At 38.5% G+C, this 24,626-nt stretch overlaps 1 protein-coding gene across 2 annotated transcripts in view; it reads left to right on the top strand.

Annotated features, from left to right (window-relative positions):
- The window catches only part of HERC5 (HECT and RLD domain containing E3 ubiquitin protein ligase 5), a 42,220-nt gene continuing 17,594 nt past the window's right edge, over positions 1-24,626 (top strand). Inside the window, exons 1-13 of one of the 2 annotated variants that reach the window (XM_039218430.1) lie at positions 1-427; positions 2,304-2,424; positions 3,083-3,159; positions 6,948-7,169; positions 8,416-8,507; positions 8,769-8,899; positions 11,455-11,600; positions 12,731-12,807; positions 13,514-13,617; positions 15,202-15,261; positions 17,048-17,141; positions 20,216-20,405; positions 21,908-22,062. In XM_039218430.1, the coding sequence (XP_039074361.1) occupies positions 145-427; positions 2,304-2,424; positions 3,083-3,159; positions 6,948-7,169; positions 8,416-8,507; positions 8,769-8,899; positions 11,455-11,600; positions 12,731-12,807; positions 13,514-13,617; positions 15,202-15,261; positions 17,048-17,141; positions 20,216-20,405; positions 21,908-22,062 (1,752 nt within the window). In that variant the 5' untranslated portion in view covers positions 1-144. Of the gene's footprint in view, positions 428-2,303; positions 2,425-3,082; positions 3,160-6,947; positions 7,170-8,415; positions 8,508-8,768; positions 8,900-11,454; positions 11,601-12,730; positions 12,808-13,513; positions 13,618-15,201; positions 15,262-17,047; positions 17,142-20,215; positions 20,406-21,907; positions 22,063-24,626 lie in introns of those variants that run through there. The other variant, XM_039218431.1, reaches the window with a different exon arrangement.

Raw genomic sequence — 24,626 nt, forward strand, 5'->3', positions numbered from 1 at the left:
AGGCGGCTATAGATCCTCGACGCCGCTGCGCGGTCCGCTATCTCCGGCTGCGCACTGCGACGACGGGAACGGATTCCTCGGGAGCTTCAGTTCGCACGAGGTCTGGAGGGCTGCGGCGCGGCTGTGGAGCCCAGGAAAGGGGCGATGGAGCGGAGGCCACGAAGGCGGGCGCGGGGCGGCGCGCGCTCGGCTCCCGGGCCGGCCCCCGCGCCCCGAACCGCAGCGCCCGGGCGCTCCGAGGAGCCTCAGGGCTCGCAGCTCTGGCTCTTCCCCAGCGCCGCCGGCCTCCGCGGGGCACTGCCCCAGAGGATCGAGGCGACGCGCCAGATGTGCTGTACACGCGAGCGCCTGGTGGTGTTGGAGCGCGGCGGGGCCGGCGTCGAGGTCCACCAGCTGCCGACGGCGAGCGACGGCGCCAAGAAGCCGAGTGAGTGGGGAGGGCCGTGTCCGCACGGCCCTCCTACCTCGCGATGGGGGTGTGAGAGTGGGAGGCCGAGGGACCGTAGTGCAGCGCCTGCGGGGCCAGGGCCGGCACAGACGCCTCTCTCCGGAGCACCCCGATTGTGAAACGGGAAGGAGAGCTCAGAAAGGTCCCCGACGTCACAGCGGTCCGCGGTGGTCGCAGAAACGCGCCGGGTGGCTTTTGCGTTTGGCGCGTACGAGCCCCTGAACTCTCCCTTCGCGTTCCTAGCGGGCGCATAGTTTGCGAGGGGGCGGATATCGAGAACTGGGTCGCGCCCTCAGCGAGTTACCGCGCGGACGGAGCGCGCGTGCAGGTAGCATCTTAGCCGGTCCGCTTTTAGCGCTGGTGTCTGTTCAGTTTGATTTTCACTTCATTTTAGAGCGCACCGCCTCTGGTTTTGTGTGCCTTTGGGGAATACAGTTCTCTTGTTCTCAACGATATTATCTTATATATGCAAACAATTTGAAGAGTGCTTTCAGTTGCATTTATCCGAGGTGGTAATCTCCGTGGGTTAGGTGTCAGGAACCGTGGTTTCGATTTTATAGGTGGAGGAAAGCAAATGGCCAGGTAGAAACTTTTGCCCATCTGAATAGTGAAGAAAATGGTATTTTACCGGTCGTTTTGCTTTCACCTTTAGTGAAGTCAAGCATCTTTTCTGTTTTTCTATTGACCATTTGCATTCCTTTTGGTGAATTGCCTTTTCATACCATTGACTAGCTTTTAAAAATTTGAGTTGTTAATCTTTGCCTATTTGAAAGAGTTCTGTGAACATTAAGAATAGCCCCTTTTCGGTCTTATACGTTGTGATGTTTTTCCTAAGTTTTGTTCATGTTATTTTATAGTCTCCTTCTACAGTCTTCTCTTTTAAGAATTAGGGATTTTGTGTTAAAACGCTATCCACTATCTCAAGCTATCTCAAGCTGTTGGTTTTTTTTAATGTACTCATCCTGATAGTAATTTTAAGTTTTTATTTTTAAAGTTAAAATTTTTGATACACATGATAATGATTTTGATTTAAAGAAGTAGGGAAATCTAGATTTATTTGCTGCTCCGATTAGCCAGTCTGATGTCCCACTACCTTTTTTGAGTGACTTTTTTTCAACAGGTTTGAAACGCCGATCTCTAAAAAAACTTTTGTCTGTGAGACTTTTACATGAGTAAATTGTATTTGATTAGAACCGAAAAGTAAAACAAGATCCCACATCTAATTTTTGTGAACAAATTAAATAAGAGTAAATGGTAACAGTGGATAACTTTAAATCCCTTAACTTTTAGAAAGAGCTAAATATGCAGTGATGCCAATAAAAATTCTTTCAACAGCATCCCTCCTTAAAAATCATCCCTCGAGACCTGGCTTCTATTTTGAGCAATTAGGAGGGTTTTATTAATGTTCTCTGTTTTGAATTTGGAAAGAGTATATCTCAAAATAGACCATGTATTTTTCTCCTAAAGAGTTATGTCTTCTAAATATTGTTGTATTTTATTATAGACTTTTTCATTTCTGTCACTTCGATTTTAATTTTTCTGTCACAATTTATTAAACAGGAATCTAAAAGCAAATATTTAATTGGTTATTATAAATCTGTATTCAGTTTAAACCAGAGTATGAATCTGTGCTTTTCCAAATTGAAAAAAAATCCATCATCAAAACAGTAGTCTTTGCTAATTTGTCTGCTTTTCCTTCTTGAATTTTTCTTTAAAGAGAAGTTCATGTTAAGACAAAGGTTGTTTAGTTGAAATTTTATTCCAGGTGTTTTAAGTGTGTGTAATAATGAAATAAATAATAATAGTAAGTTAATAACCAGAGTGATGATAGTTCCTGATTGAATTTGCTCTGCAGAGTGCATTAGATTAGGAAAAAAAATGAAGATACATTCCGTGGACCAAGGAGCAGAGCACATGCTGATTCTATCCTCAGATGGAAAACCATTTGAGTACAACTATAGCATAGAACATGCAAGGTAGGGAACTTTTTTCTTTTCTGAAAACTATTTAATTTTATTCAAAAGGCAATCTTAATTTTTGTAGGAAAATGTTACTTTATATGAACCTTGTCCCCTGCTTTACATAGTGGCTCTTAGTAAGCAATTCTGAATGACCAGTGAATTCCATCAGCGAATTACTACACCAAGTTGTGTCCCATAGACAACATATCTTGCTTTGGCATTTGAAAGAAATGGTTAGTCTGACTCGCCCTAAATTGGACTTCCACATTCATTAGATTATTTTACCTTCATAATGATCCTACAGATTAGATTACCAGGATTAAAAGTTTTCAACCAGAGGAAAATGCGTTATCATGGAATGAATGATTTGTGAGACTTTTTCCTAGTAGATTGTGTGAATTAGAACTTCTTTTTATCTTGTATTATTCCTGTATCATTAACTATTTGCAAAAGAGACTTAAAATCCTCTTAGTGTAATTAAATGATGCACATTATTTACCTTTTAAACCACCAATTAAAACATAAAGTATTTTTTTATGATTTTAGATGTACTGAATATGAAGCAGTAAGTTTAAATTTTTCCTTGAGCTTTCATCCCAATTAAATGGAATTAGTAATTTTAACATTGATAGGACTTTTATGATGGTGATTGACATATATTTTCTTTCATCAGGTTTCAATGCATTTTACAAGAAAAAAGTATAATTCAGATCACATGTGGAGATTATCATTCTCTTGCTCTTTCAAAAGGTACTTTTCTGGAATATTGTTTTTTAGAGAAAATAAATGCATATGTGTGTAGAACTAGTAGAATGTATATGCCTCACCTTGCGACAGACGGAAATGTGGTTTTGAATTTGATATAATTCAGGACACTTACCCTTTTTTTTTTTTTTAAGTAAGCTCCAGGCCCACCTTGGGGCTTGAACTCACAACCCTGAGATGGAGTCCATAAAGAGTCACATGCTCTACTGACTGAGCCAGCCATGTTCCCCAAGGCACTTGTTCTTAAAGGAGATACAAAATAAGAGAATTTTTAGACATATAAAATCTTCAAGTTTCCATAATTATTGTTCCTATATGTTATTCTGTCAGATGACAAGACAAAAACAGTTTAGTAGAGAACTTGATACCCTTTGTTCAAGGACAATCGATGGATTGGGAGTATAGTGCATAATAAGTAGTGGGACACTCTTCTGGAGGGATTTTGTGCAGGAGTGAGTTTTATAGTGTGTTAGAAGCAGTAGTGCAGAAATTCAGCATGATCGGTTGGGGTTGCGTATCTAACCCTCCTTTAGAAAGATCAGGGAACAAAGAAATAAGCATATAGTCCAGAGCTGTCTGGTATTTGCCAGTTGGCTGACTGGATATATGGTGGTTCTGGTTGAGCAGAGGGTCTAAAAGAACATGTAAGTTCGGTTTACTGACACAGTAGGAATGGCTCCATCTTGACCCTTGAGATTTATTTCAACAGTTTTATGTTTTTATTTTTCAAATATGAAACAGTGAAAATATTCTGAATATAAGTCATACTGGACTCAGGACCAGGCATGGACCACCTTTTCCGAGAACCTTCTTCCCTCCTCCTAGTGCTCTTCCAGCTCCTGTGACGGGAGCTTAGCATCCCTTGGATCTGCTCTTGTGGCCACTTTGAAAGCCTCTGATATGTTCTCATATTACCATTTGCATTCAGGGATTCTCCTCAGCCCTTATTATTTCCTGTTTCTTATCAGAAATAAGGAATGGAAAGCAGTAATAGTGGGAAATGGAAGCAATGAGTATAGATTATTTCCTGAAGAAACTTGACCATGGAGGAATAATTATGACAGGAAGGTAATAGATGGAAATTCAGGGCCAAGAGAAAAAACTCTTTATAATAATTTTTTAAATGTTTTTCATTTATTTTTGAGAGAGAGAGAAAGAGAACAATTGGGGAGGGGCAGAGAGGGAGGAACACACAGAATCCAAAGCAGGCTCCAGGCTCTGAGCTATCAGCACAGAGCCTAACGCAGGGCTGAACTCGTGAACCGGGAGATCATGACCTGAATGGAAATTGGACAATTAATCGACGGAGCCATCCAGGCGCCCCTTAAATAATTTTTAAAAAATGTTTATTTATTTTGAGAGAAAGAGGAGTGTGGGGGAGAATCCCAAGCAGGCTCTATGCTCTCAGCACAGAGCTGGATGCAGGGCTCAATCCTACAAACTGTGAGATGATGACCTGAGCCAAAATCAAGACTCAGGTTCTTAACCAGCTGAGCCACTTAGGCATCCTGGAAAAAAGTTTTTTTTAATATTTAGGACAGAATAAACAAATTGATGGGAAACCTAAATTCACGGGAAGTAAATAATCCAGAATTTGACCTGCGTTGAAGTTTGAGAATATGAACTATTCATTGGAAAAAACTGGCCTGGTTGTTTGACTTCATCCATTCAAGAACACATATTTCATTTTCAGTATCTACCATGTTCAAGTTAAAAAGATGAAACAGACAACACTGTCTTCAAGAAGCCCAGAGTCTAATGATGGGGGGCAAAAGCAATTTTCAGGGTTTATTACTGGTTAATCATAATCTAGGAAAACTAAAAGTTGGAGAAGCGAGAAAGGGATATGATTAAGTTATCATTATATTTCTGGTGGCTGATAGGCCCATGATGGTTACATTAAAATTTTTTTTTAACACTTATTCATTTTCGAGAGAGTATGTGCAAGCAGGGGAGGGGCAGAGAGAGAGGGAAACACAGAATCGAAAGCAGGCTCCAGGCTCCAAGGTGTCAACACGGAGACCAATACGGAGTCTACAGACTTCAAGATCAAGGCCTGAGCCAAAGTTGGATGCTTTACCCACTGAGCCACCCAGGCGTCCCTTTGATAGTTACATTTGAAAGAGAGGCTCTGTCTCCCACCAGAGCCTGCACGGTATCTTAGCTCAGTAAGCGTTAATTAATTAATGCTCAGGTAGCCTTAATTCTTTGATAATATTTTTTTCAGACTCCAATATTGTCAACTCCATTAGATAACATCTAAGAACTTTTCTTGAAAAATGTGCTCCATATATTCAGTTAATGGAAGAAGATGTGGACTCTTTCAAGATTCTATGCTGTGATTTCAAATGTATAAATTATTTAGGATTTTCAGGCACATGAACAGAGTGGGTCAGCAGAGAGAAAACGTTAATTTTAGGTTTTATTTTCTCAGATGTTTAATGTTTCTGGTTTTCATGTGTCCATACTATGGGTTTTTAAAAATAAGTATTTCTTTTGTTTTAAATTTTTTTAATGTTTGTTTATTTTTGAGAGAGAGAGACAGAGCAGGAGCAGGGGAGGGGCACAGAGAGGGAAACACAGTATCCGAAGCAGGCTCCAGGCCCCAAGCTGTCAGCACAGAGCCCAATGCAGGGCTCAAACTCACAAACAGTGTAATCATGACCTGAGCCAAAGTCAGCCACTCAACCAACTGAGCCACCCAGGCGCTCCCAAAATAAGTATTTCTTGAATTTGACTGTAATATGTTCAGGTATCTTCATTCTACCTGTCTTTGTCCTTTTGGGCTGCTATAACAAAAATACCATAAATTGGCTGGCTTAAACAGCAGAAATTTACTTCCCCCAGCCTGGAGCCTGGCAGTCCAGTTTAAGGTGCCAGCAGATTCAGTGTCTCTTGAGGGCCTGTCTTAACACGATGGGCAGGGCAAGAGAACTCTCTGGAATCTTTAAAAATTTTTTTTTATTTTTAAGTAATTGCTGTACCCAGTGTGGGGCTCAAGTTCAAACCCTGAAGATCAAGAGTGGTATGCTCCACTGGGCGCCTGGGTGGCTCAGTCGGTTAAGTGTCCGACTTCGGCCCAGGTCATGATCTCACAGTTCTTGGGTTCGAGCCCCGCGTCAGGCTCTGTGCTGACAGCTACCTCAGAGCCTGGAGCCTGCTTCCGATTCTGTGTCTCCCTCTCTCTTTGACCCTCCCCTGCTCACGCTGCCTGTCTCTCTCTCAGAAATAAATAAAACATTTAAAAAATTAAAAAAAAAAAAAAAAGAGTTGTATGCTCCACTGACTGAGCCAGCTAAGCACCCATGGAATCTCTCTTATAAAATGGCACTAATCTCATTCTTAAAGGCTCCATCCTCATGATCTTACCTAATCTTAACCACGTCCCAAAGGTCCACCTCCCAATACCATCACATTGAGAGTTAGGATTTCAGCATGTGAAATTTTGGGACAAGAGCACAACCATTGAAGAAGACCAGAGTCTAGTGATGTGGGTCAAAGGGTGTGTTCAGGGTTTATTATTGGTAAGTCACAACCTAGGAAGATGAGGTTTGGGGAAGCAAGGACACATACATTACCCTTTGATGTAGGAGGTAAGGAGGTATGATCATTACTACTAAAGAGAAGATTCTTCTAGTTTTTCTGTCTCAGACATATGGGATCTGGGAAGTTGAATATAAGAGACTGTGATGGTATGGATAACATATATAATGCCCTAAGTTAATGTCTCCTGCACTTTAAATTTAATATGGTAGCATTTTGTTTATCTCAAGGTGGTGAACTTTTTGCATGGGGACAGAACTTACATGGCCAGCTTGGAATTGGAAGTCTATTTGCCTCAGTCCCCATACCACAGATTGTGGAGAACCTGTCAGGAATCCCTTTGGTTCAGATTTCTGCAGGAAAAGCCCACAGCATGGCCTTATCCATGTCTGGAAATGTCTACTCCTGGGGAAGAAATGATTTTGGACAACTAGGCCTGGGCCACACTGACGGTATGGAAACATTTTCAAATTCATATCATTAATAAATATATTTGTTAAGTAAGAGATGAAGTTAACACAGTCCTCCATGTCAAAAATGGTTCAGATCTTCACTTTCATTGATGCTGTTCTTTCTGGTTATCTGTTTGGTTTCAAGGGAGAATCAGTCTGAGAGACATGCATAATGTGGAAGTTGTTGCTGTGGTTGAGATATGTGTCAGGGTTGGCTGAGGGAAAGAGCATTGGACTGTGATCAGAATACCCAGGCTCTGCTTCCCACTTCATAGTTAACAAATAGCAGAGCCTTGCTGAGTCCCTTAACTTTTCTGTAGGCATTATTTTCTTTCTCTGTAAAGTGACATATTTGGATGAAATGACCTCTGAAGTGCCTATGCACCTAAACATCTGTTAATATAATTATATCCATGTTAAGACAAAAGGATACTGAAGATTTACTTGAATTCACATATTCTAATCTTATTCTGTAAGGTATTAATTATATCTGTATACACAGATATAGGGAAAAACATCTAATTCCCATCATTGAACTACTTTCACAAAGCACATAGCAAACTTAGGATCCAAAATACTCTTGTTGGGGTTTTCAGATGTGGCAAACTGCTGTGTTGCCAGCTGTGGTAATGCACATCATATCCCCTGGGTTACTGACCAGACACATATCTTTCCCCTATGTGGTCCAGTGTTAATTAGGAGAAACCATAAGTCAATGTTAGAAAACTATTCAAAGGAGGGAAAGGAATAAAGAGCAGTTAAACTGTTTTTGCTCAGTCTCGAAGTGCCATGACAAGGAAATTGTGAAAGAAAGACAGAAAGAAAGACAGAAAGACAGAAAGAAAGAAAGAAAGAAAAGAGGTGGTGTGATGCAAGGACACTAGTAGAGGATTTAAAAGGAAGAAAGAACGTTTATGTTCATTGAAAGGGTTACCTTTCGATGGGAATTGGAAATCCAAGGTATGCTGCAATTAAAGTTAATCTAGGTTAAAAGGAGAAGAGTAGTCTTTGGGAAGTGGCTTGACACTTTCACAGTTGAGTTCTCCCATGTGTGGCCCTTTGACCACTGCCTCACCCCCATTTTTAGGACTAAATAAATATACTAACATAGAGGCCTTTTTTAGAAGGTGCTGGGAACTGTTATTGCCAGCTAAGAGATAGTCAGGGTATTACTAGCGACATGGAACTCCAATGTGCAAGTCAGCATTTTCTTTTGATCACTTCAACCGTTCTTTTCCCTGCATAGGAAAAGATTTTCCTTCCCTTATTGAAGCAGTGGACAATCAGAAAGTTGAATTTCTTGCTTGTGGTGGCTCTCACACAGCCCTGCTCACAAAGGTGCGTGCATCCTTATCTCTTGGATGGTAATTCTGGAAGAACTTTGTATTGGGGCAAGCACTAGAACACCTAGATATGAGCACTTAGTGTTTCCCTGGGAAGAGGGGTCACTTCCCACATACAGGAGTGTCCTCCTGATAATTTGGGAGCTTTGCTTTGACAGTTCTTTTATTAATTGTTCACTGATGCGCAAAGGCATCTGTGAGTATTACTTCTGTGTTGTATTTTTCTAGAATCTGATATGACGTTTCCTTTCCTTAGGATGGGCTGGTGTTTACTTTTGGTGCAGGAAAACATGGGCAACTCGGTCACAATTCAACACAAAACGAGTTAAGACCCCGTTTGGTGACTGAACTTGCTGGGAATAGAGTGACCCAGATAGCATGTGGAAGGTAAGTTGTAAAATGTCTGCGAAATTTGATAAAATCAATATGATAAGTTTAAATAGGTAGTTTGATAAAATTTCCATCAGTTTTTTTTGATTGAGATAAAAGTACTAGACATTTCCAAATGAGTAAAGATACTTTATTACTACATAAAAATCTTTATTTTAGTAGATATATCTGTTTTCATTGATTTCTTTTTTTTTTTAATTATTATTTTGAGAGAGACCAAATGCAGAGGAGGGGCAGAGAGAAAGAGGGAGAATCCCAAGCAGGTTCTGTGCTACCAGAGCAGAGCCTGACTCAGGGCTCTAAACCATGAACCATGAGATCTTGACCTCAGCTGAAATCAAGAGTTAGATGCTTAGGGGTGCCTGGGTGACTCAGTCGGTTAAGCATCCAACTTCAGCTCAGGTCATGATCTTATAGTTTGTGGGTTTGAGTCCTGTGTCGGGCTCTGTGCTAACAGCTAGCTCAGAGCCTGGAGCCTGTCTTTGGATTCTGTATCTCCCTCTCTCTCTGACCCTCCCCTGCTCACACACTCTCTCTCTGACTCTCAAAATAAATAAAAAAAACATTTAAAAATTTTTAAAAAAGTTAGATGCTTAATGGTTTGAGCCACCCAGATATCCCGATTTTTTTTTGAGAGAAAATATATTCACTTTTGTTACCCTTTTAGTGAAATACCATTGTAACTGTTCAAAGGCACTTTCACCTAAAAAAATAAGTCATTTATTTGAGAAAAAATAAATGTGAATCAAAAAGGATTGTTTATTTTCCTTTCAACTCCTCAGGGACCAACATACTAATTTACTATAATTCTTTTACAGTGACCATTGAGAATAAGACAAAGTCAGTGGTTTGATAGAATATTCTGACAAGTTTGATTTTCACAGCTTCTTTTGGTTGTTGTTTTTTTTTTTTTTTAACAAAAACATGCTTAGTCTCTGATTTAATTATTCCTTGTTTGGGATTGTGGTAAAGTTAATAGATATTTTCACCCAGATGCACTTACTCTTCTTTGAGGCAATTTTTTCTCATTAAATATAAGCAAATTCAGGCTCTGTCCGAATATTGGGTTCATTTGTGTGCCAAAACCTTTTCTGTAAAAAAAAAAACAAACTGGTGTATGTATTTTCAGTTTTTGGCCTAATTCTTTTATGATCCTGGAGTAAAATAACATAGATGGATATTAAATTAGACCAGATTGGGGTGCCTGGGTGGCTCAGTCGTTTAAGCGTCCAACTTCGGCTCAGGTCATGATCTCACGGTTCATGGGTTTGAGCCCTGCGTCGGGCTCTGTGCTGACAGCTAGCTCAGAGCATGGAGCCTGTTTCAGATTCTGTATCTCCCTCTCTCTGACCCTCTTCTGTTCATGCTCTCTCTGTCTGTCTGTCTCTCTCTCCCCCTCAGAAATAAATAAAACATATACATAAATAAATAAAACCAGATTTTTGGAATGATAGGATTTTCTGCAATCAGTCTTTCTGCATTAACCAAGGGAACATTATCACCTTTTTCATTACACACATTTAAGTAGCATGTGTTAGAAGAGGAGTTGTCACGTTAGAGATACCTTAATAAAAACCAGGACAGTTCTCCTACTAACACAGGAGAATTAACTGGAAAGACTCAGAATTGAATGTTGTTAAACTCATTCACATTTATTATAAGAAGTGGATACACATTAGAATCAAATGAAGTGATGTATAGGACAGTCTAGGGGTTCAGATGAGCTTTCTCTGTCTATTCCCCTTGGAACCATGGATGGCATGATATTACCTCCTCCCAGCCTGATACTTGACTAGGTATAGAGTATTGCCAACCAGGGAAGCTCACTCAAGTCTAGAGTTGTTATTGGGGTTTCATTGCTTAGTCATGGTTGATTGAATTATTACTTATGGAGTTGCACTCAACTTCCAGCCTCTCCTTGCCAGGAGGTCAGGCTTCCATGCAGTCTGAGGGGCCCTCTAAGAGCCACCTAGGTAAACTGTTAGGTGTGATCTCAGGATCCTGCCATGAATAACAGATACTTCTTTTACCTGGGAAATTCTTAGGGCTTAGAGATTTCCCCCCAGGAACTGAGGACAAAGGCCAAATTCTTTACTTACATATTCTAGAGTGGGAGGGACCATGGAATAGATTAGTTAAGAGACTCATTGTGGTGAAAAGATCTTTGGGAAATAGAGAGCTCAGAAAGGATCACCTAATTTCATCTTCTAGGATGGGGAGTGGAGGGACTCGAGATGGCTTCCAAGCAGAGATGACTCTCAAGCCAAGGCTTGAAAAAGGAGTAGGAAGCACGGGGAGCTGCTGCTTCCTGACAGAGGGAACAGCACTTGCCAAAGCACAGCAATCATGGCTTTAAGCAGACTGAGGGATTCCAAAATCATTTTAGCCATACATCAATGCTATCTTAGTTTCCAGATGGCTAATTTCATCCAAGAGAATTGGTTAACTAGTTTCACTCACTGGGTACCTAATTTCAGCAGTGTACCATGTTGCTGTGTAATCTCTCCATTGTAGGTAATTGTTAATTAACCATATGTGTTTTTATTTAATAGGCAGCACACACTTGCCTATGTTTCTGATTTGGGGAAGGTCTTTTCTTTTGGTTCTGGAAAAGAAGGACAACTGGGCAACAGTGGAACACATAATCAGCTGATACCACTTCCCATGAAATTGCCATCAAATGAAGAACTCAAATTTGGTAAATTTTTTGTTAGGAACACAGGATTTGGCACTTTATAAATATCTTTGTTGAGAAACTGACTTTTCTAAGTATGCAGTGTGACAAGAAATACATGGCTATGAAGGGAGAGTCTCTAAATATTGGTTTCATATTTTTACTTGTAAACAAGTTAAAATAGTATAATTAAGTCAAAATAACCATTAGTTTTCTCATATCCCTTCAGATTAAGATTAATGTGAATGTAAAATGATAGAACATGAAATAGGTTCTATGGATTCAGAGGCCTCTGCAGCCTCGAATTCTCATTCGCAGCAGATCTGTTAATTCCATGGTGATTGGTTTTCTTACCTGGTAACACTGACTCACAATCCCATAAAGCCCTGAAAATAACGAGCAGTTGACTTATGCCAGGCACTCTAATTGCTTACCCCTTTCTTCTGTTATGTCACCTGTCCAACACTTGGAGAGATTTGTGCTGTCGGTCTCATTTTACTGGAGTCACAGAGACTTGGAGGGCAAAGGGTTAGCCAGTTCTCATGGCCAGTCAGTGGTTTGGCCAGATTTGAACTGGGGCCCAAGCCACAGAGCTCTGAAACATTCTACTATAGAAGTGCCTCAAGAATACTTTATTTGCTTCTGAAACCTTAGTAGTGACCTAAGAATTCATATAAGTTCTCCCGGAAAATGAACAGTAGGATTAGTTCCTTAAGCAGTTCATGTATTTGATTTTTACAACCATTTAGACTTTTGAAGTACTTATTTACATTCTTTAATAGTTCTTGGTTATATCTTGAGTTGTGGAATATGGTTTTCAGTAATGACATCTGAATTAAACCAGGAATCAGTTAATCAAATACTGGTTTGACTGTATCTTATGCCTAAGCATTTACATTAAATGTGGATGTCAAATATGTCAGATACATTAAATGTGATGGTCACCTGTCAACTTTGCAGGTTACCTTTGTTTTCCAACTAGACCTTACTCTGAAGGAAATGTATAGTACTGTTTTATGGATGGGAAATGGGTTGAGTCTTTGTCTATCAAAAAGGTAAAAGAGCTAAGTTTAAGAAGAATCTGAAATGGTTTAAATTGAGTGTGCATGTTTGTTCCAATGACTTTCTTCACTTTTTCTGTGTCTCCCTTTCAGAAAGCCGAACCTCAGAAAAGGAGTTGATAATGATTGCTGGAGGGAATCAAAGCATTTTGTTCTGGATGGGAAAAAAGGTAAAAGTAGATCTCTAGATGTTCTATAACTTGGTTTTTAAAGCAAAACAAAGGGTTTCACTAAGTGTGGTGAATTCCAAAATCATCTAGCTCCTAGGCTGATTTTTGGAGAAGAGCTAAACATTTTTGATCCTTTACTAACTAAACTATGTAAGTATTGACTCCTAGAAATCAGCAGATTTATCTCTAGTATATGTCAAATCAGATTTCTTTAGATCTTTCCTTTACCCTGCCAGTGGCTTTTGGTCAGCGTCCTAGCAAGCCAAAAGGTTGACATTCTAAAATGATTTTGCTGGCCAGTACTGAAAAAGACCTGAGGTTCATAGATCTGTGAGTAATCAGCTCATAACCTCCCCACCCTATGTTGCTGAGGCAATCTGAGTTCCTCCTTTCCACACACAATCCTTTCAGGATCTTCCCCTTGAGGTTCTGTGATGCTCATTTTAATCCAGTTATACTTTACAAAGTTTTGAGTGTTGCAGCACTCAGAAATTTCTTTGGGTTTAAGCCCCTTGGACAAGGAGCTGGCAAACAGGCAAATGATGTTACTTCTTAGTAGAATCTCATTTTTTGATTTCCTGGAGCTATGTTATCCATATTTAAAAATCAGTATTACCCTATATGCTTAGAATGTGCCTGAAAGGTGGGTACCTGTTTCTGTCATATCTAATAAATTACTGTGTTTTACTTGTTTGTTTGTTTACAGAATTCCTATGTTAATCTGAGGAGGAAAATTCCTACATTGAATGAAGGGACTATAAAGAGATGGATTGCTGATGTGGGGACTAAACAGTGGCAAAATACAAAAAGGTACATCCCATGTATCTCTCCACTTATTTAGTTGTCTAAAGTAGTGTTTCCCTGACTGGTTCTAAACAATACAGAAATGTGAGATTTTGTGGTCTTCAGAGAAACAGAACCGATATATATATAGGGTGTGCGCGTGTGTGTGTAGAGACAGATTTATTTATTTTTAAAGTATTTCTTTTATTTATTTTGAGAGAGAGAGAAAGTGTACGAGCAGTGCAGGGGCAGAGAACCACAAGCAGGCTCTGCACTATCAGCACAGGGCCCAAAATGGGGCTCAATTCCATGAACCCGTGAGATTATGACCTGAGCTGAAATTAAGAGTCAGATGCTTAACTGACTGAGCCACTGAGGCACCCCATGAGACAGAGATATATTTTTAAGGAATTGGTTTACATGATTGTAGGAAGTGAAAAGTGCAAAATATATAATGCAAGCCAGCATGCTGGAGACACAGAAAAAGAGTTAATATTGCTGCTTGAGTCCTAAGGCATTCTGGAAGCAGAATTCTCTAAACCTGGGAACCTTTTTCTCTTAAGGCTTTCAATGATTGGGTGAGGCACACCCACAGTATGGAAGGTGATCTGCTTTACTTAAAGTCTGTTGATTTAAATACCTCTAAAAAAAATACCTTTACGGCAACATCTAGATTGGTGTTTGTCCAGATATTTGGGTACCATGGCCTAGCCAGGTAAACATAAAATTAAACTCACAACTAATCTGTAAGCTCCATGGGGAGCTTCTTTATTTCAAGACTCCTTTGGACCTTTGATGTGTTTGCATATATTGTGACTCTTCTGAGCAGGAAATACAGTCTATCCTATAGTTTTCCAACCCTGTTTGACTTTAGAATTACTTGTTTATGGACTTCTATTCACAGCTGAACAGTGTGGGCAGTCTTGATCAAAACAGTGCAATCCCTTCCTCTGTAAAGATTATATTTATTTTTACAAGCCTTTCCTTTGAGAGATATTTTTAGGTTTAGATAATAGTTGCCTAATTCTGAGAAGTAGTTGTATGAAATAGTTTCATCATAATGGGCATAGATGATCAAGAACTCTGCTGGTGACTCCACTTACTGTGGTAAGCAGTGAGTAATGTATGGAATTGCCAAATCACTGTATTGTACACCTGAAACTGATACATTATATTTCTACTATTCTTGAGTAATTAAAAAAAAAAAAATACTTGTGCTGTTGCTTCCAAGATGAAAGTAGGAAGTTCCCTCTCACTCTCATCCTTCCATTTAATTTCTGGTAATTTTTTTCTTCCACTTAAGTGGAACAGAAATAAATAGGGCTTGGAAAGCTGGGTGGGATGGGAATATTTTATTTATTCAAGGAAAATACCTTTTCCTCCTTCCCTGCGGCTTCTCTGAATATATTATCTTTTTATTACTCGTGTTTGCCACTGAAATTTTAAGATTGGGAAAATGGAAGAGACTCTAAGATGCCCAAGGCAAAGCATATGCAAACAAATCCGAGACAGCTTGAAGGACCATTATGAGATGTTTTATCTATCATATCTCATGCTATAAGGAGGCATACACTATAATTTGTTTTAACCACCATTTTATTCCTAATACAGGGAAATCAGAGAGATATTTTCATCTCCTGCTTGTCTGGCTGGAAGTTTTTCAAGGGAGAGGTAATATAATATGCAAAGTTTAAGATTCTGTTAAAAGTAGTATATCCAGCATGGTGACTGTAATTAATACCATATCGTATATTTAAAGTTGCTAAAAGAGTAGATCTTAAAAGTTCTTATCATAAGAAAAAAAATCTATAGCTATAAATATTGATGGATGTTAACTGGACTTAATGTGGTAATTATTTCACAATATATACATAGATCAATGTGTTGTACATACCTAAAACTAACGTAAGGTTATATGTCAGTTGTGTTTCAATTAAAAAATGAAAGACTATAAATATAGAAAATGGCGAGAGGGTAAAATAATTAGTTCGGTGTTCATCTCTTTTTAAAAATTACTTTTTTTTTTTTTTTTTTTAAAGTAGGCTCCATGCCCAGCAGGGAGCCCAACACACTGAACTCAACCCTGAGATCAAGACCTAAACTGAAATGAAGAGTTGGACACTTAACTGACTGAGCCACCCAGGCGCCCCTAAAAATTACTTTTTTAAGTGAAAGCAAATACATACACACTATGGAAAATGTCAGAAATAAAGACCTGTGACTGAAACAAATGAAACTTGGGGTGCCTGGCTGATTCAGTTGGTAGAGCATGTGACTCTTGATCTCACGTTGTTAGTTCAAGCCTCAAGTTTGATGTAAAGATTATTTAAAAATAAAATCTTCTAAAAAAGAAAAAAATGAAAATCACCCATAATCCACCACTTAAAAGGAGCAGCATTTGTTTATATATCTTTTTTCTGTGCAAACTTATTCTTTTACTAAGAATGTGATTATGTTGTTTTATATATTTTTGTGTTGTTGAGAGAGAAATAGCAAGTGGGGGAGGGGCAGAGAGCCAGGGAGACAGAATCCCAAACAGGCTCCACACTGTCAACACGTGGCCTGGTGTGGGGCTCGAACATACACATTGTGGGATCATGACCTGAGTGGAAACCAAGAGTCAGACAGTCAACCAACTGAGCCACCTAAGCACCCCTATGTATTACTTTATACGTAACATATTTGTCCATTTTCTACTTTATAAATTTCATATTATTCAGTATTTTTCTTAAACGTGATTGTGATGGCTGCATGGTATTCCATGAGAAGGACATACCTTAATTTATTACCATTTCCTTATTGCAAGATAGTAGATAGTAAGGTTTCTTTGAATTTTTGAATATATAAAAGAATGACTTTCCACCTCTTTTCCTAAATATTTATATAATACTTATCTGAAAAAAAATGTTTTTGATTTTCAGACACCAAATACATGTGGTATTTTATAAAGAATGTGTCTTTGTCCAAGACATTGAACATATTTAGTTAATAAATGTAATTCACAAGTTAAGATACTTAAACATTTCATTAGTGATTTTCTGTTGCAACCCTAAGAATTTACTGCTCTGAAGTAAATTTTTTAATCCAACTTTCGGTTCATGTAACTGGGAGAAATGGTCATTTTTTTCAGAAATGGGAAAAACCTTTAACCTTTTTTTGTGACTTTTTTTAAATAAATATTTAAGGTAAGACAATATCTGAGTTAAACTTGGATAGTATATATATTGTTAATGTGGTCTTGATATTTTTTAGCATTTTAGAAATAATTGTAAATTGTCAGCTATATTTTTAGTTGTATTTATATTTAGCCAAATTACCTTTATTGGAAAGCTGAGGGAAGAAAAAGTAATTTTATTGAAATGAAAAAAGGTTCAGAAAAAACTTTTCATTTGGATTAATAAGCTGATAAAATATTTTGAAGAGTCCTTCACTTAACCACTAATTTTTCCTTCTACAGAAGAGCTGCAGAAATGATACGTGTTCACTTGGATTTAAATAAAGCAAGAAACGCTTTTAAGGAGTTAACCCAAAAGGACTGGATTGCTAACACGGTATTCTTTAGATTGTTATTTAGGAGAAGAAACTACACTAAATCATTTTTTATAAGAACTCAGAATTTCAGAAGAAATAACTGGTTTTGAATGTCTCTGAGAGTGTCTCTGAGAGCATATAGCTTAGCAAGAAGAAGTGAAACTTAGATGGCCTTCAGGAGTTGGCCCACTGGGGGCACAGTGTTTGCTGTCGTAGTCAACACAGATTACAAATAGTCTGAATAGTTCATCTGCACACACACACACCTTTATGCATAGATGCACATCCTCTCTAGAGGGAATTTTGTCACCCACTGGCTGTAAGGAAGATGATTAAAGGATTTGTTAAGATTGGTACAGTAGCATACAAAGGATGTTTGTATGTTCTTTGCAATGATCTTAAACGTAGGTATAGAAATGAGAACACTTCTTTTTGGTATGAACATCCCCCTTACCAAGAACTGCCTGGATTCTTTTTCTCTTTGTTTTTTCTTTGGGTTCTAGAATGTTCTTACTCTTTTAGGAATTGTCGCTTCTTTGTTTCAGTATTGCTAAGTCTTTAGGTTTTCCACGTGCAGATGCTCCAAACATGTTTCCTTTATCAATTTAGCCTTAAGCAGCCTTTATTAATTTATTTCTCTGTTCCCTTATACTGGTTGATCTAGGGGTAGTACTGTCTATGTTCTCTCAATCTGTTTCTTTCTGGGTCTTACTCTGGTTCCTTCTCTCTCCCTCTCTTTCACTTCTCTCTCTCCAAGCCTCTCTCTCTCCTCCCCGCCATCCCCCTCTCCTCTTCTCTCTCCTCTTTTCCCTTTCTTTGTCTCCCATTCTCTCACTTCCCCTCTCTACTCCTATCTCCCTCCCTCTCCTCTTCTCTTCCTCTCATTTGCTCTTGGCTTCTGTTTTTGTACCTTTGATTCTCTTTCCCTTTCAGTCTCCCTGTCCTCTCTCCCTCCATCTCTCTGCTGCCTCACCTGCTCTCTTGCTCTGTCTGCCATAACCAGCATTCTGTATCTGAGCTGCAGGGTCTCTTTACATACACTCCTGTCTCTCAAAGGAAGATGAAAAGTTTAATTCTGTTAAACTTTGGCAGAACCACAGCCCTGTTGAGAGTCTGAGGAAAATGGATCCATAATTATGCACCTTTATTAGGACTCTGCAGCATTTAATGGAAAGAGCAGCATTTCTGCATCTGTGGAGGGAAGAGTTTGGGCCATTTCCTCACTAAAACTAATTATACCTTTGATTGTGCCAGAACAATATTGTATGATATGCAGTCAACATAATCATAGAGCAGTCTTCCATTATTTCAGACCAGATAGTTGGATCATAAGACCTATAATGTTTCTTTCTATTTTGAGATTTCTGTGATAGGATACACAGATTTTTGCAATTAATTTATTAATTCAGGAAACACTTGAATAGTTGCTCTTTGTAGGGCACTATGGTGAGGACTCCTGATGAAAGCGAAAGAAACATGCTACCTGTCTTTAAAATGTAGTGGGACACAAGACATGAACATACATATATTAGTGGGAAGACTGGGTGTGTTTTCCACTCCACTGTCTTTCCTAATGCCTCACTTAGAACCTAGTAGATGTATAATAAAATATTTTTGCATGGATGAATTCAGTTATCACTAGATCAGTGGATGGTCACCTCTATTTAGACTACTCAAATAAGGTCCCCAGAGTAAGTACAAGTTTACCAGGTGCCTACCTCAAGAAGGGCATTCCTGGCAGTCAGAAGTGTACACTGAGCCACAGTGTGTGAAACAATACAAGTGACCTGAGAGTATCACAGTAGTTCCGCAGAATTGGGAGACGGTTGTGAGGTTTGAGGATGTGACGAATGATGAGCAAAGAGGTAGAAGGGGGTGTGTGTTACCAACATTGTTTATAAAGTAGTCAGGTATGTGCCCTCCAAAGACTGAACCATGTAGTAGGAGTCTGGCATAGTGGGGTGCTTTGGGGCAGGGGGGAAATGTTTGTTTATTTTTGAGAGAGAGAGAGAGAATGAACAGGGTGGGACATAGAAAGAGGGACACACAGAATCTAAGCAGGCTCCAGGCTCTGAACTCTCTGTTCAGCACAGAGCCTGAAGCAAGGCTTGAACTCACAAAGCGTGAGACTATGACCTGAGCCAAAGTTGGATACTCAACTGATGAGCCACCTGTGTGCCCCTGGCATAGCATTTTGATATAAAAATAGATAATTATAAGAATTTATACATTAAGAGATATCATTTAGCTAGTATCATAATTGAATGATTAATAAGAGTTTGGACTTCAGAGTCAGAAAGATCCAGAAGAGATTCCCACTTAGCTCTGTGACCTTGACCAAGTAACAGATTTTTTGTGTATAAAATGGGGTCAATAATATCATGTATGTTCTAGGAAAAAGTAAGGATTAAGTGACCTAATTAACATGTAAGTCAGTCGAGTACTCCATAAATACTAGTGTAGCTTCTTAGTGGGTTTTGAAACAAATTATTTCTGTTATCTGATAACACATGACATAAACATTCAGAATTGCATTTGAATTTTTCCTGAATACTTGTGCTTTGAAATTAGGGAAGTGGTAAGGATGTCAGAAGGGCTAGAAACCATGGAGTTTGTAATAGAGGGCGTTTGTGATGAGACAGATGGTCCTATGAAAACATAGTAGGAAACCATGGTGGTTTTTGTTGTTGAGGTTATTGGGTTTTGTTTGGGGTTTCTAGTTTTGTTTTTCTTTGGGGTTGTTAAAACACATTCTTTTTCTTAAAAAAATGAGGCATGATAGTGGAATGAGGGGGCAGAATGTAGTATTTATTATTGGGAGGACTGCCTGTTCTGAATTAATTGTTTATCCAATCTTACATGATTTCTTCTTGACCTCCTCCATGTTTCACAGCAATTGAGTGGAAGTAATGCTCGTCACCTACCTTGGGCATTTGGGAGGCTAGGTGAGATAGGATATAAGTGTGGGCTTTAGGACTGAATGATTATTCCAGTTTCATGTTGGAATGAAACTCTAGCTTCTAGATTTTCTTTTATTCTAAGTTGCATCCTGCTGTGTTTTGAGTGTCTTTTCCCTAATCCTTTTTGACCACAGATAACCACATGTCTCAAGGATAATCTGCTAAAAAATCTTCCATTTCGTTCTCCACACCAAGAAGCTTTAGAAATTTTCTTCCTTCTTCCTGAATGTCCCATGATGCATGATTATAACAACTGGGAGAGTCTGGTGGTTCCGTTTGCAGAGGCTGTTTGTAGTATGAGTAACCAGTCTTTGGGGATTCTGGGTAAGATTAAAGATTTCATGTTTGAAAATACTTTTACCATCCTCTCCATGGAAACAAGCCTGCTAAAGTTATAGCCAAACTGTTCATGGTTTTTAGTTCATATTCTTAGCATAGTGTAAAGATGCTGTAGTAATTATTACAGTCATTCAAAATTGATTGTTTTACTACCTTTTAAGAGTTTTTGTATTGGTACATATGTGGTTTGGGTATGGGGTACTTTGTCCCCAACTTTTCATTATGAAAAATTTCATACATAAAAGTTGAAAGACTAGTATGGTGAATATTCATCTACCCTCTACCTTGGAGTCAGTGACAGTTAACTTACTGCCCTGTATATTTCTCTCTTTATGTGCAGATTACATTTTATTTTTGCTGAGGTACTTGAAAGTAAGTTGGAGACATCATGGCATTTTACCCATAATACTTCAGCATGTATCGCCTAAGAATATGAGATCCTATCTATCATACCATTGTCACACGTAATAAAATTAGCCATAATTCCTTAATATCTAGGCCATATTCAAATTTCTGCACCATATTCAAATACCAAAAGTATTTTACAGCCTTTGTTTTAAGAGACTAAGTAACTTGTCCTATTGAACACCCCATATCTAGATTTGTCTGATTATTGCCACCTTTCCCTGTATCTCCAGTACACTGGCTGTTAGGTCTAGGGGCTTGATTAGATTTAATGAGGTTTTTGAAACAAACACTGCATTCAACCCAAGGAAGTCCATTCTTTCTTACGTTTTATTGAATCTAGGTAAGTATGTGATAACAAGCTAGTGATGTTTGTTTATTTTGAGACAGAGGGAGAGTAAGCAGGGGGTGGGGCAGAGAGAGAGCAGGAAAGGGAGAATGCCAAGCATGTCCTGACACGGTGTGCTCTCTCTCAGAAATAAACATCAGGGGCGCCTGGGTGGCTCAGTCGGTTAAGCATCCGACTTCGGCTCAGGTCATGATCTCACGGTTCGTGGGTTCGAGCCCCGTGTCGGGCTCTGTGCTGATACCTAGCTCAGAGCCTGGAGCCTGCTTCAGATTCTGTGTCTCCCTCTCTTTCTGACCCTCTTGTGCTCACGCTGTCTCTCTCTCTTAGAAATGAATAAAAAAAAAAATTAAAAAAAAACCCCACAGTTAAATAAGGATTTAAAAACTCATACCGGGTGTGAGAAAAGAGTTGTGTAATTGTGAATAATTCTTAAATCTGGTTTTAATACAAAATTATTTTATTGGGGGAAAAATATGACTAATCTTACTGGGTTTCCCCCACAAATTAGATCAAATTCATGGTTTTGTTACAGTCAAGGGATTTTTTTTTTTCTAGGACGTTAAATTCTTAAACTTTTTGTTGCACTTATATTTACTGAAAAGTATTACAAATGTGTTTTTGTAACTCTGATACAACAGTGTTCCATCAGTTTGGGAAACTATTGACCACTTTTTACCTTTAAGAACCTACGAGAAATTATGTGCTAACAAGTAGTTACCTTTATGTCCCTCAGAGGAGTACTGGGCGTCTCTGGAGGAACCTGTCTTCAGCAGGCTGGTCCAGATGTTTAAAAGAGCCATCACTGCTCAGCTGCACTACTGGACTGAAAGCTCTGAGGACAATTGTCATGTTAAAGCTCTCCTAGAAATGCTGAGAAAGCTGTACAGGGTAAGGGTTCTTTTAGACATTCACAGATTTTTATTTTGCAGTAAAATTCCATTGGTTTCAACTGTCCTGAATCTTAAGCAGACTCTTGAAACATGGCATTTATATTGCTGTTTTTAAAATTTTGTTTTCTGTGAGTTAAGTCCTGCATATACAGGAGTGTATACACTTAGCTGTGTGCAATTTGAAGAAAAGTAATAAAACAGACGTTAGTGTAACTACTGCCCATGTTAAAAAAGAAAACATTTTCAGTACTTTAGTAATGTCTGTATCTTATACCCTCTCACCTGGAGATAGCCAGGATCCTGGATTTTGGGTTAATCATTCCCTTTATTGTTTCAGGACTGTATATATTTCTAGAGACTATGTTGTTTAATTTTTCTGTATTTGAAATGTGTTTGAGTGAAAAACATACTTATTACGAAACATTTTATTTTGTAGATTTATCCCAATTAATATTTATGGGTGCATTTCATTAATTTTCACTCCTACATTATGGTCCATAGTGTGAATCTTAGCTGTAATTATCCATTCCAGAACTGAGGGAGATATGTGATGTTCACAGTTTTTGGTGGAAGGGCCTTCTTCTATGAGAAAACATGCTGCTATAAATATTTCCATACATATATCTTGGCATTCATGGGTCAAGGTTTGGTTTGTACTCTCCATACCTAGTTCTGGCATTGATAGGTTGTAGGATATGTATGTGCTCTTTATTGGTAGTGACAAACTGTCTTCCAAAATGGACTAATTTAAATCCTCTCCAGGACACAATGAGAGTACCTGTTTTTAAAATTTTTTAAATATTTTCAGTATTAAATGATACCAAATTATGATTTTAATTCTATTTCCCTTGTTCTTATGCATTAGAACATGTTGTCATGTTTATAATTGCAATATTTGTTTCTTCTTGTATGAAAGGCATGTGTGACTTTCATTCAGTTTAAATGTATCTCTTGGTTTGTAGGGATGCATTAATTTTTGAATATTAATTTTTTATAGACAGCAAATTTGATAAATTTTCACATTCTATCTAGTAATTTACCTGTAGGTCTTTTGTACTTTCTGTGCATGCAGTCATATCTTTGAGAAAAATAATTTTTTTCTTTCTAATTCATATACATTTATTACTTTCCTTTGCCATGTTGCACTGGCTAAGCCTTCCTATACAATGGTACAATCCCTGTTAAATAGAAGTGTTGGTAATAGGTTCCTTATCTTGTTTGTGTATTTAAGTGTTTTATTTTAAAAGGCTTTTTATATATGTTTGTTTATTTTGAAGAGAGAGAGAGACTGCATAAGTGGGGGAAGATCAAGAAGAGGGTAACAGAGCATCCAAAGCAGCCTCAGTGCTGACAGCAGAGAGCCCATTTTGGGGCTTGAAACCACGAACTGTGAGATCATGACCTGGGCCAAAGTCGGACACTTAATGACTAAGCCACCCAGGTGCCCCTCAGTATTTTTAAGTTATCTATACATCCAGTGTGAGGCTTGAACTCCTAACCCCAAGATCAAGAGTCGCACATTCCACTGACTGAGTCAGCCAGGTGCCTCCCCCTTGTTTGTGATTTTAAAGGAAAAAATTATATGTCACTATTACATAGAATGTTTACTGTAGGGTTTTTGAAAATAACCTATAAAGGATGTTGTTAAGTTACACATTTTAAATCCAAACAAATACTGACTTCCTCCCTTCCTACTGAAATTGCAGTTTATATGTTAGACCATCTCACTCTGTCTTCCATGTCTCTTAACCTTTATTATTTTTCATCTCTGATTACATCCCATTCTGGGTGATTTCTTCAGCCATATCTTCCCATGAATTCTCTTTTCAGTGATTTTTGCCTGCTAATAAAACTGCCCTTTGAGTTTTTATTTCAAGTAATTGGTGTTTTTCACTTGCAGAAGTTCTCATTGTTTCTTTGAAATTTTTTATTCTTGGTCATTGTTTATGGTATCTTCATCTTGCCTTTATTTTCAGGCTTCCATATTACCTTAGTAAATCTATAGAAGTTATATCTCTGGTATCTGAAGTCTTCACAGGTCAGCTTTGCCCTCTCTTGCTTCAGCTGAATATTCCTTATAGTGCCTTCATTATTGTATGTGTTGTGACTCTGTGTGTGCTTGTATGTGTGTGTTCTTTGGAACATTATCTTTTGGAATTCTTTGAGGGCTGAGTTTCTCCAGGGAGAATTTGCTTCTACCAGGAGACACCACTTTGGTTTGGTACCACTTTAAATTAAATTCTTGGTTTGAAGCTCTTTAGATCTCTAGCCGTGTTGTGAATGTAGTGTCGTATTTTCAGGAAAGTGCTTCTGTGATTGCAGATTCTGTAGGTGATTTTTTTCGTCCACAACTTGGCACCGTTTTAACTAGCTGCAGTTTGCTTCATGGGCTTGGAGTCAAGGTGTGGGGGTTGCTTGATGTAGGAATGGCGGAAAGAACCTGTTCATTTCTAGTTTACCCTCGCTGTGATGGGTTAGCCCTTTTGGATCCCAGATTTATGAGGTGGCATTCTATTATTGGCCCTGTAATTTGAACAGTCTGGGTTTTGTCTTTCTCCAAAG

Source organism: Hyaena hyaena, unplaced genomic scaffold (assembly GCF_003009895.1).
Source record: "Hyaena hyaena isolate Hyena2069 unplaced genomic scaffold, ASM300989v1 scaffold_764, whole genome shotgun sequence".
NCBI classification, from domain to species: Eukaryota; Metazoa; Chordata; class Mammalia; order Carnivora; family Hyaenidae; genus Hyaena; species Hyaena hyaena.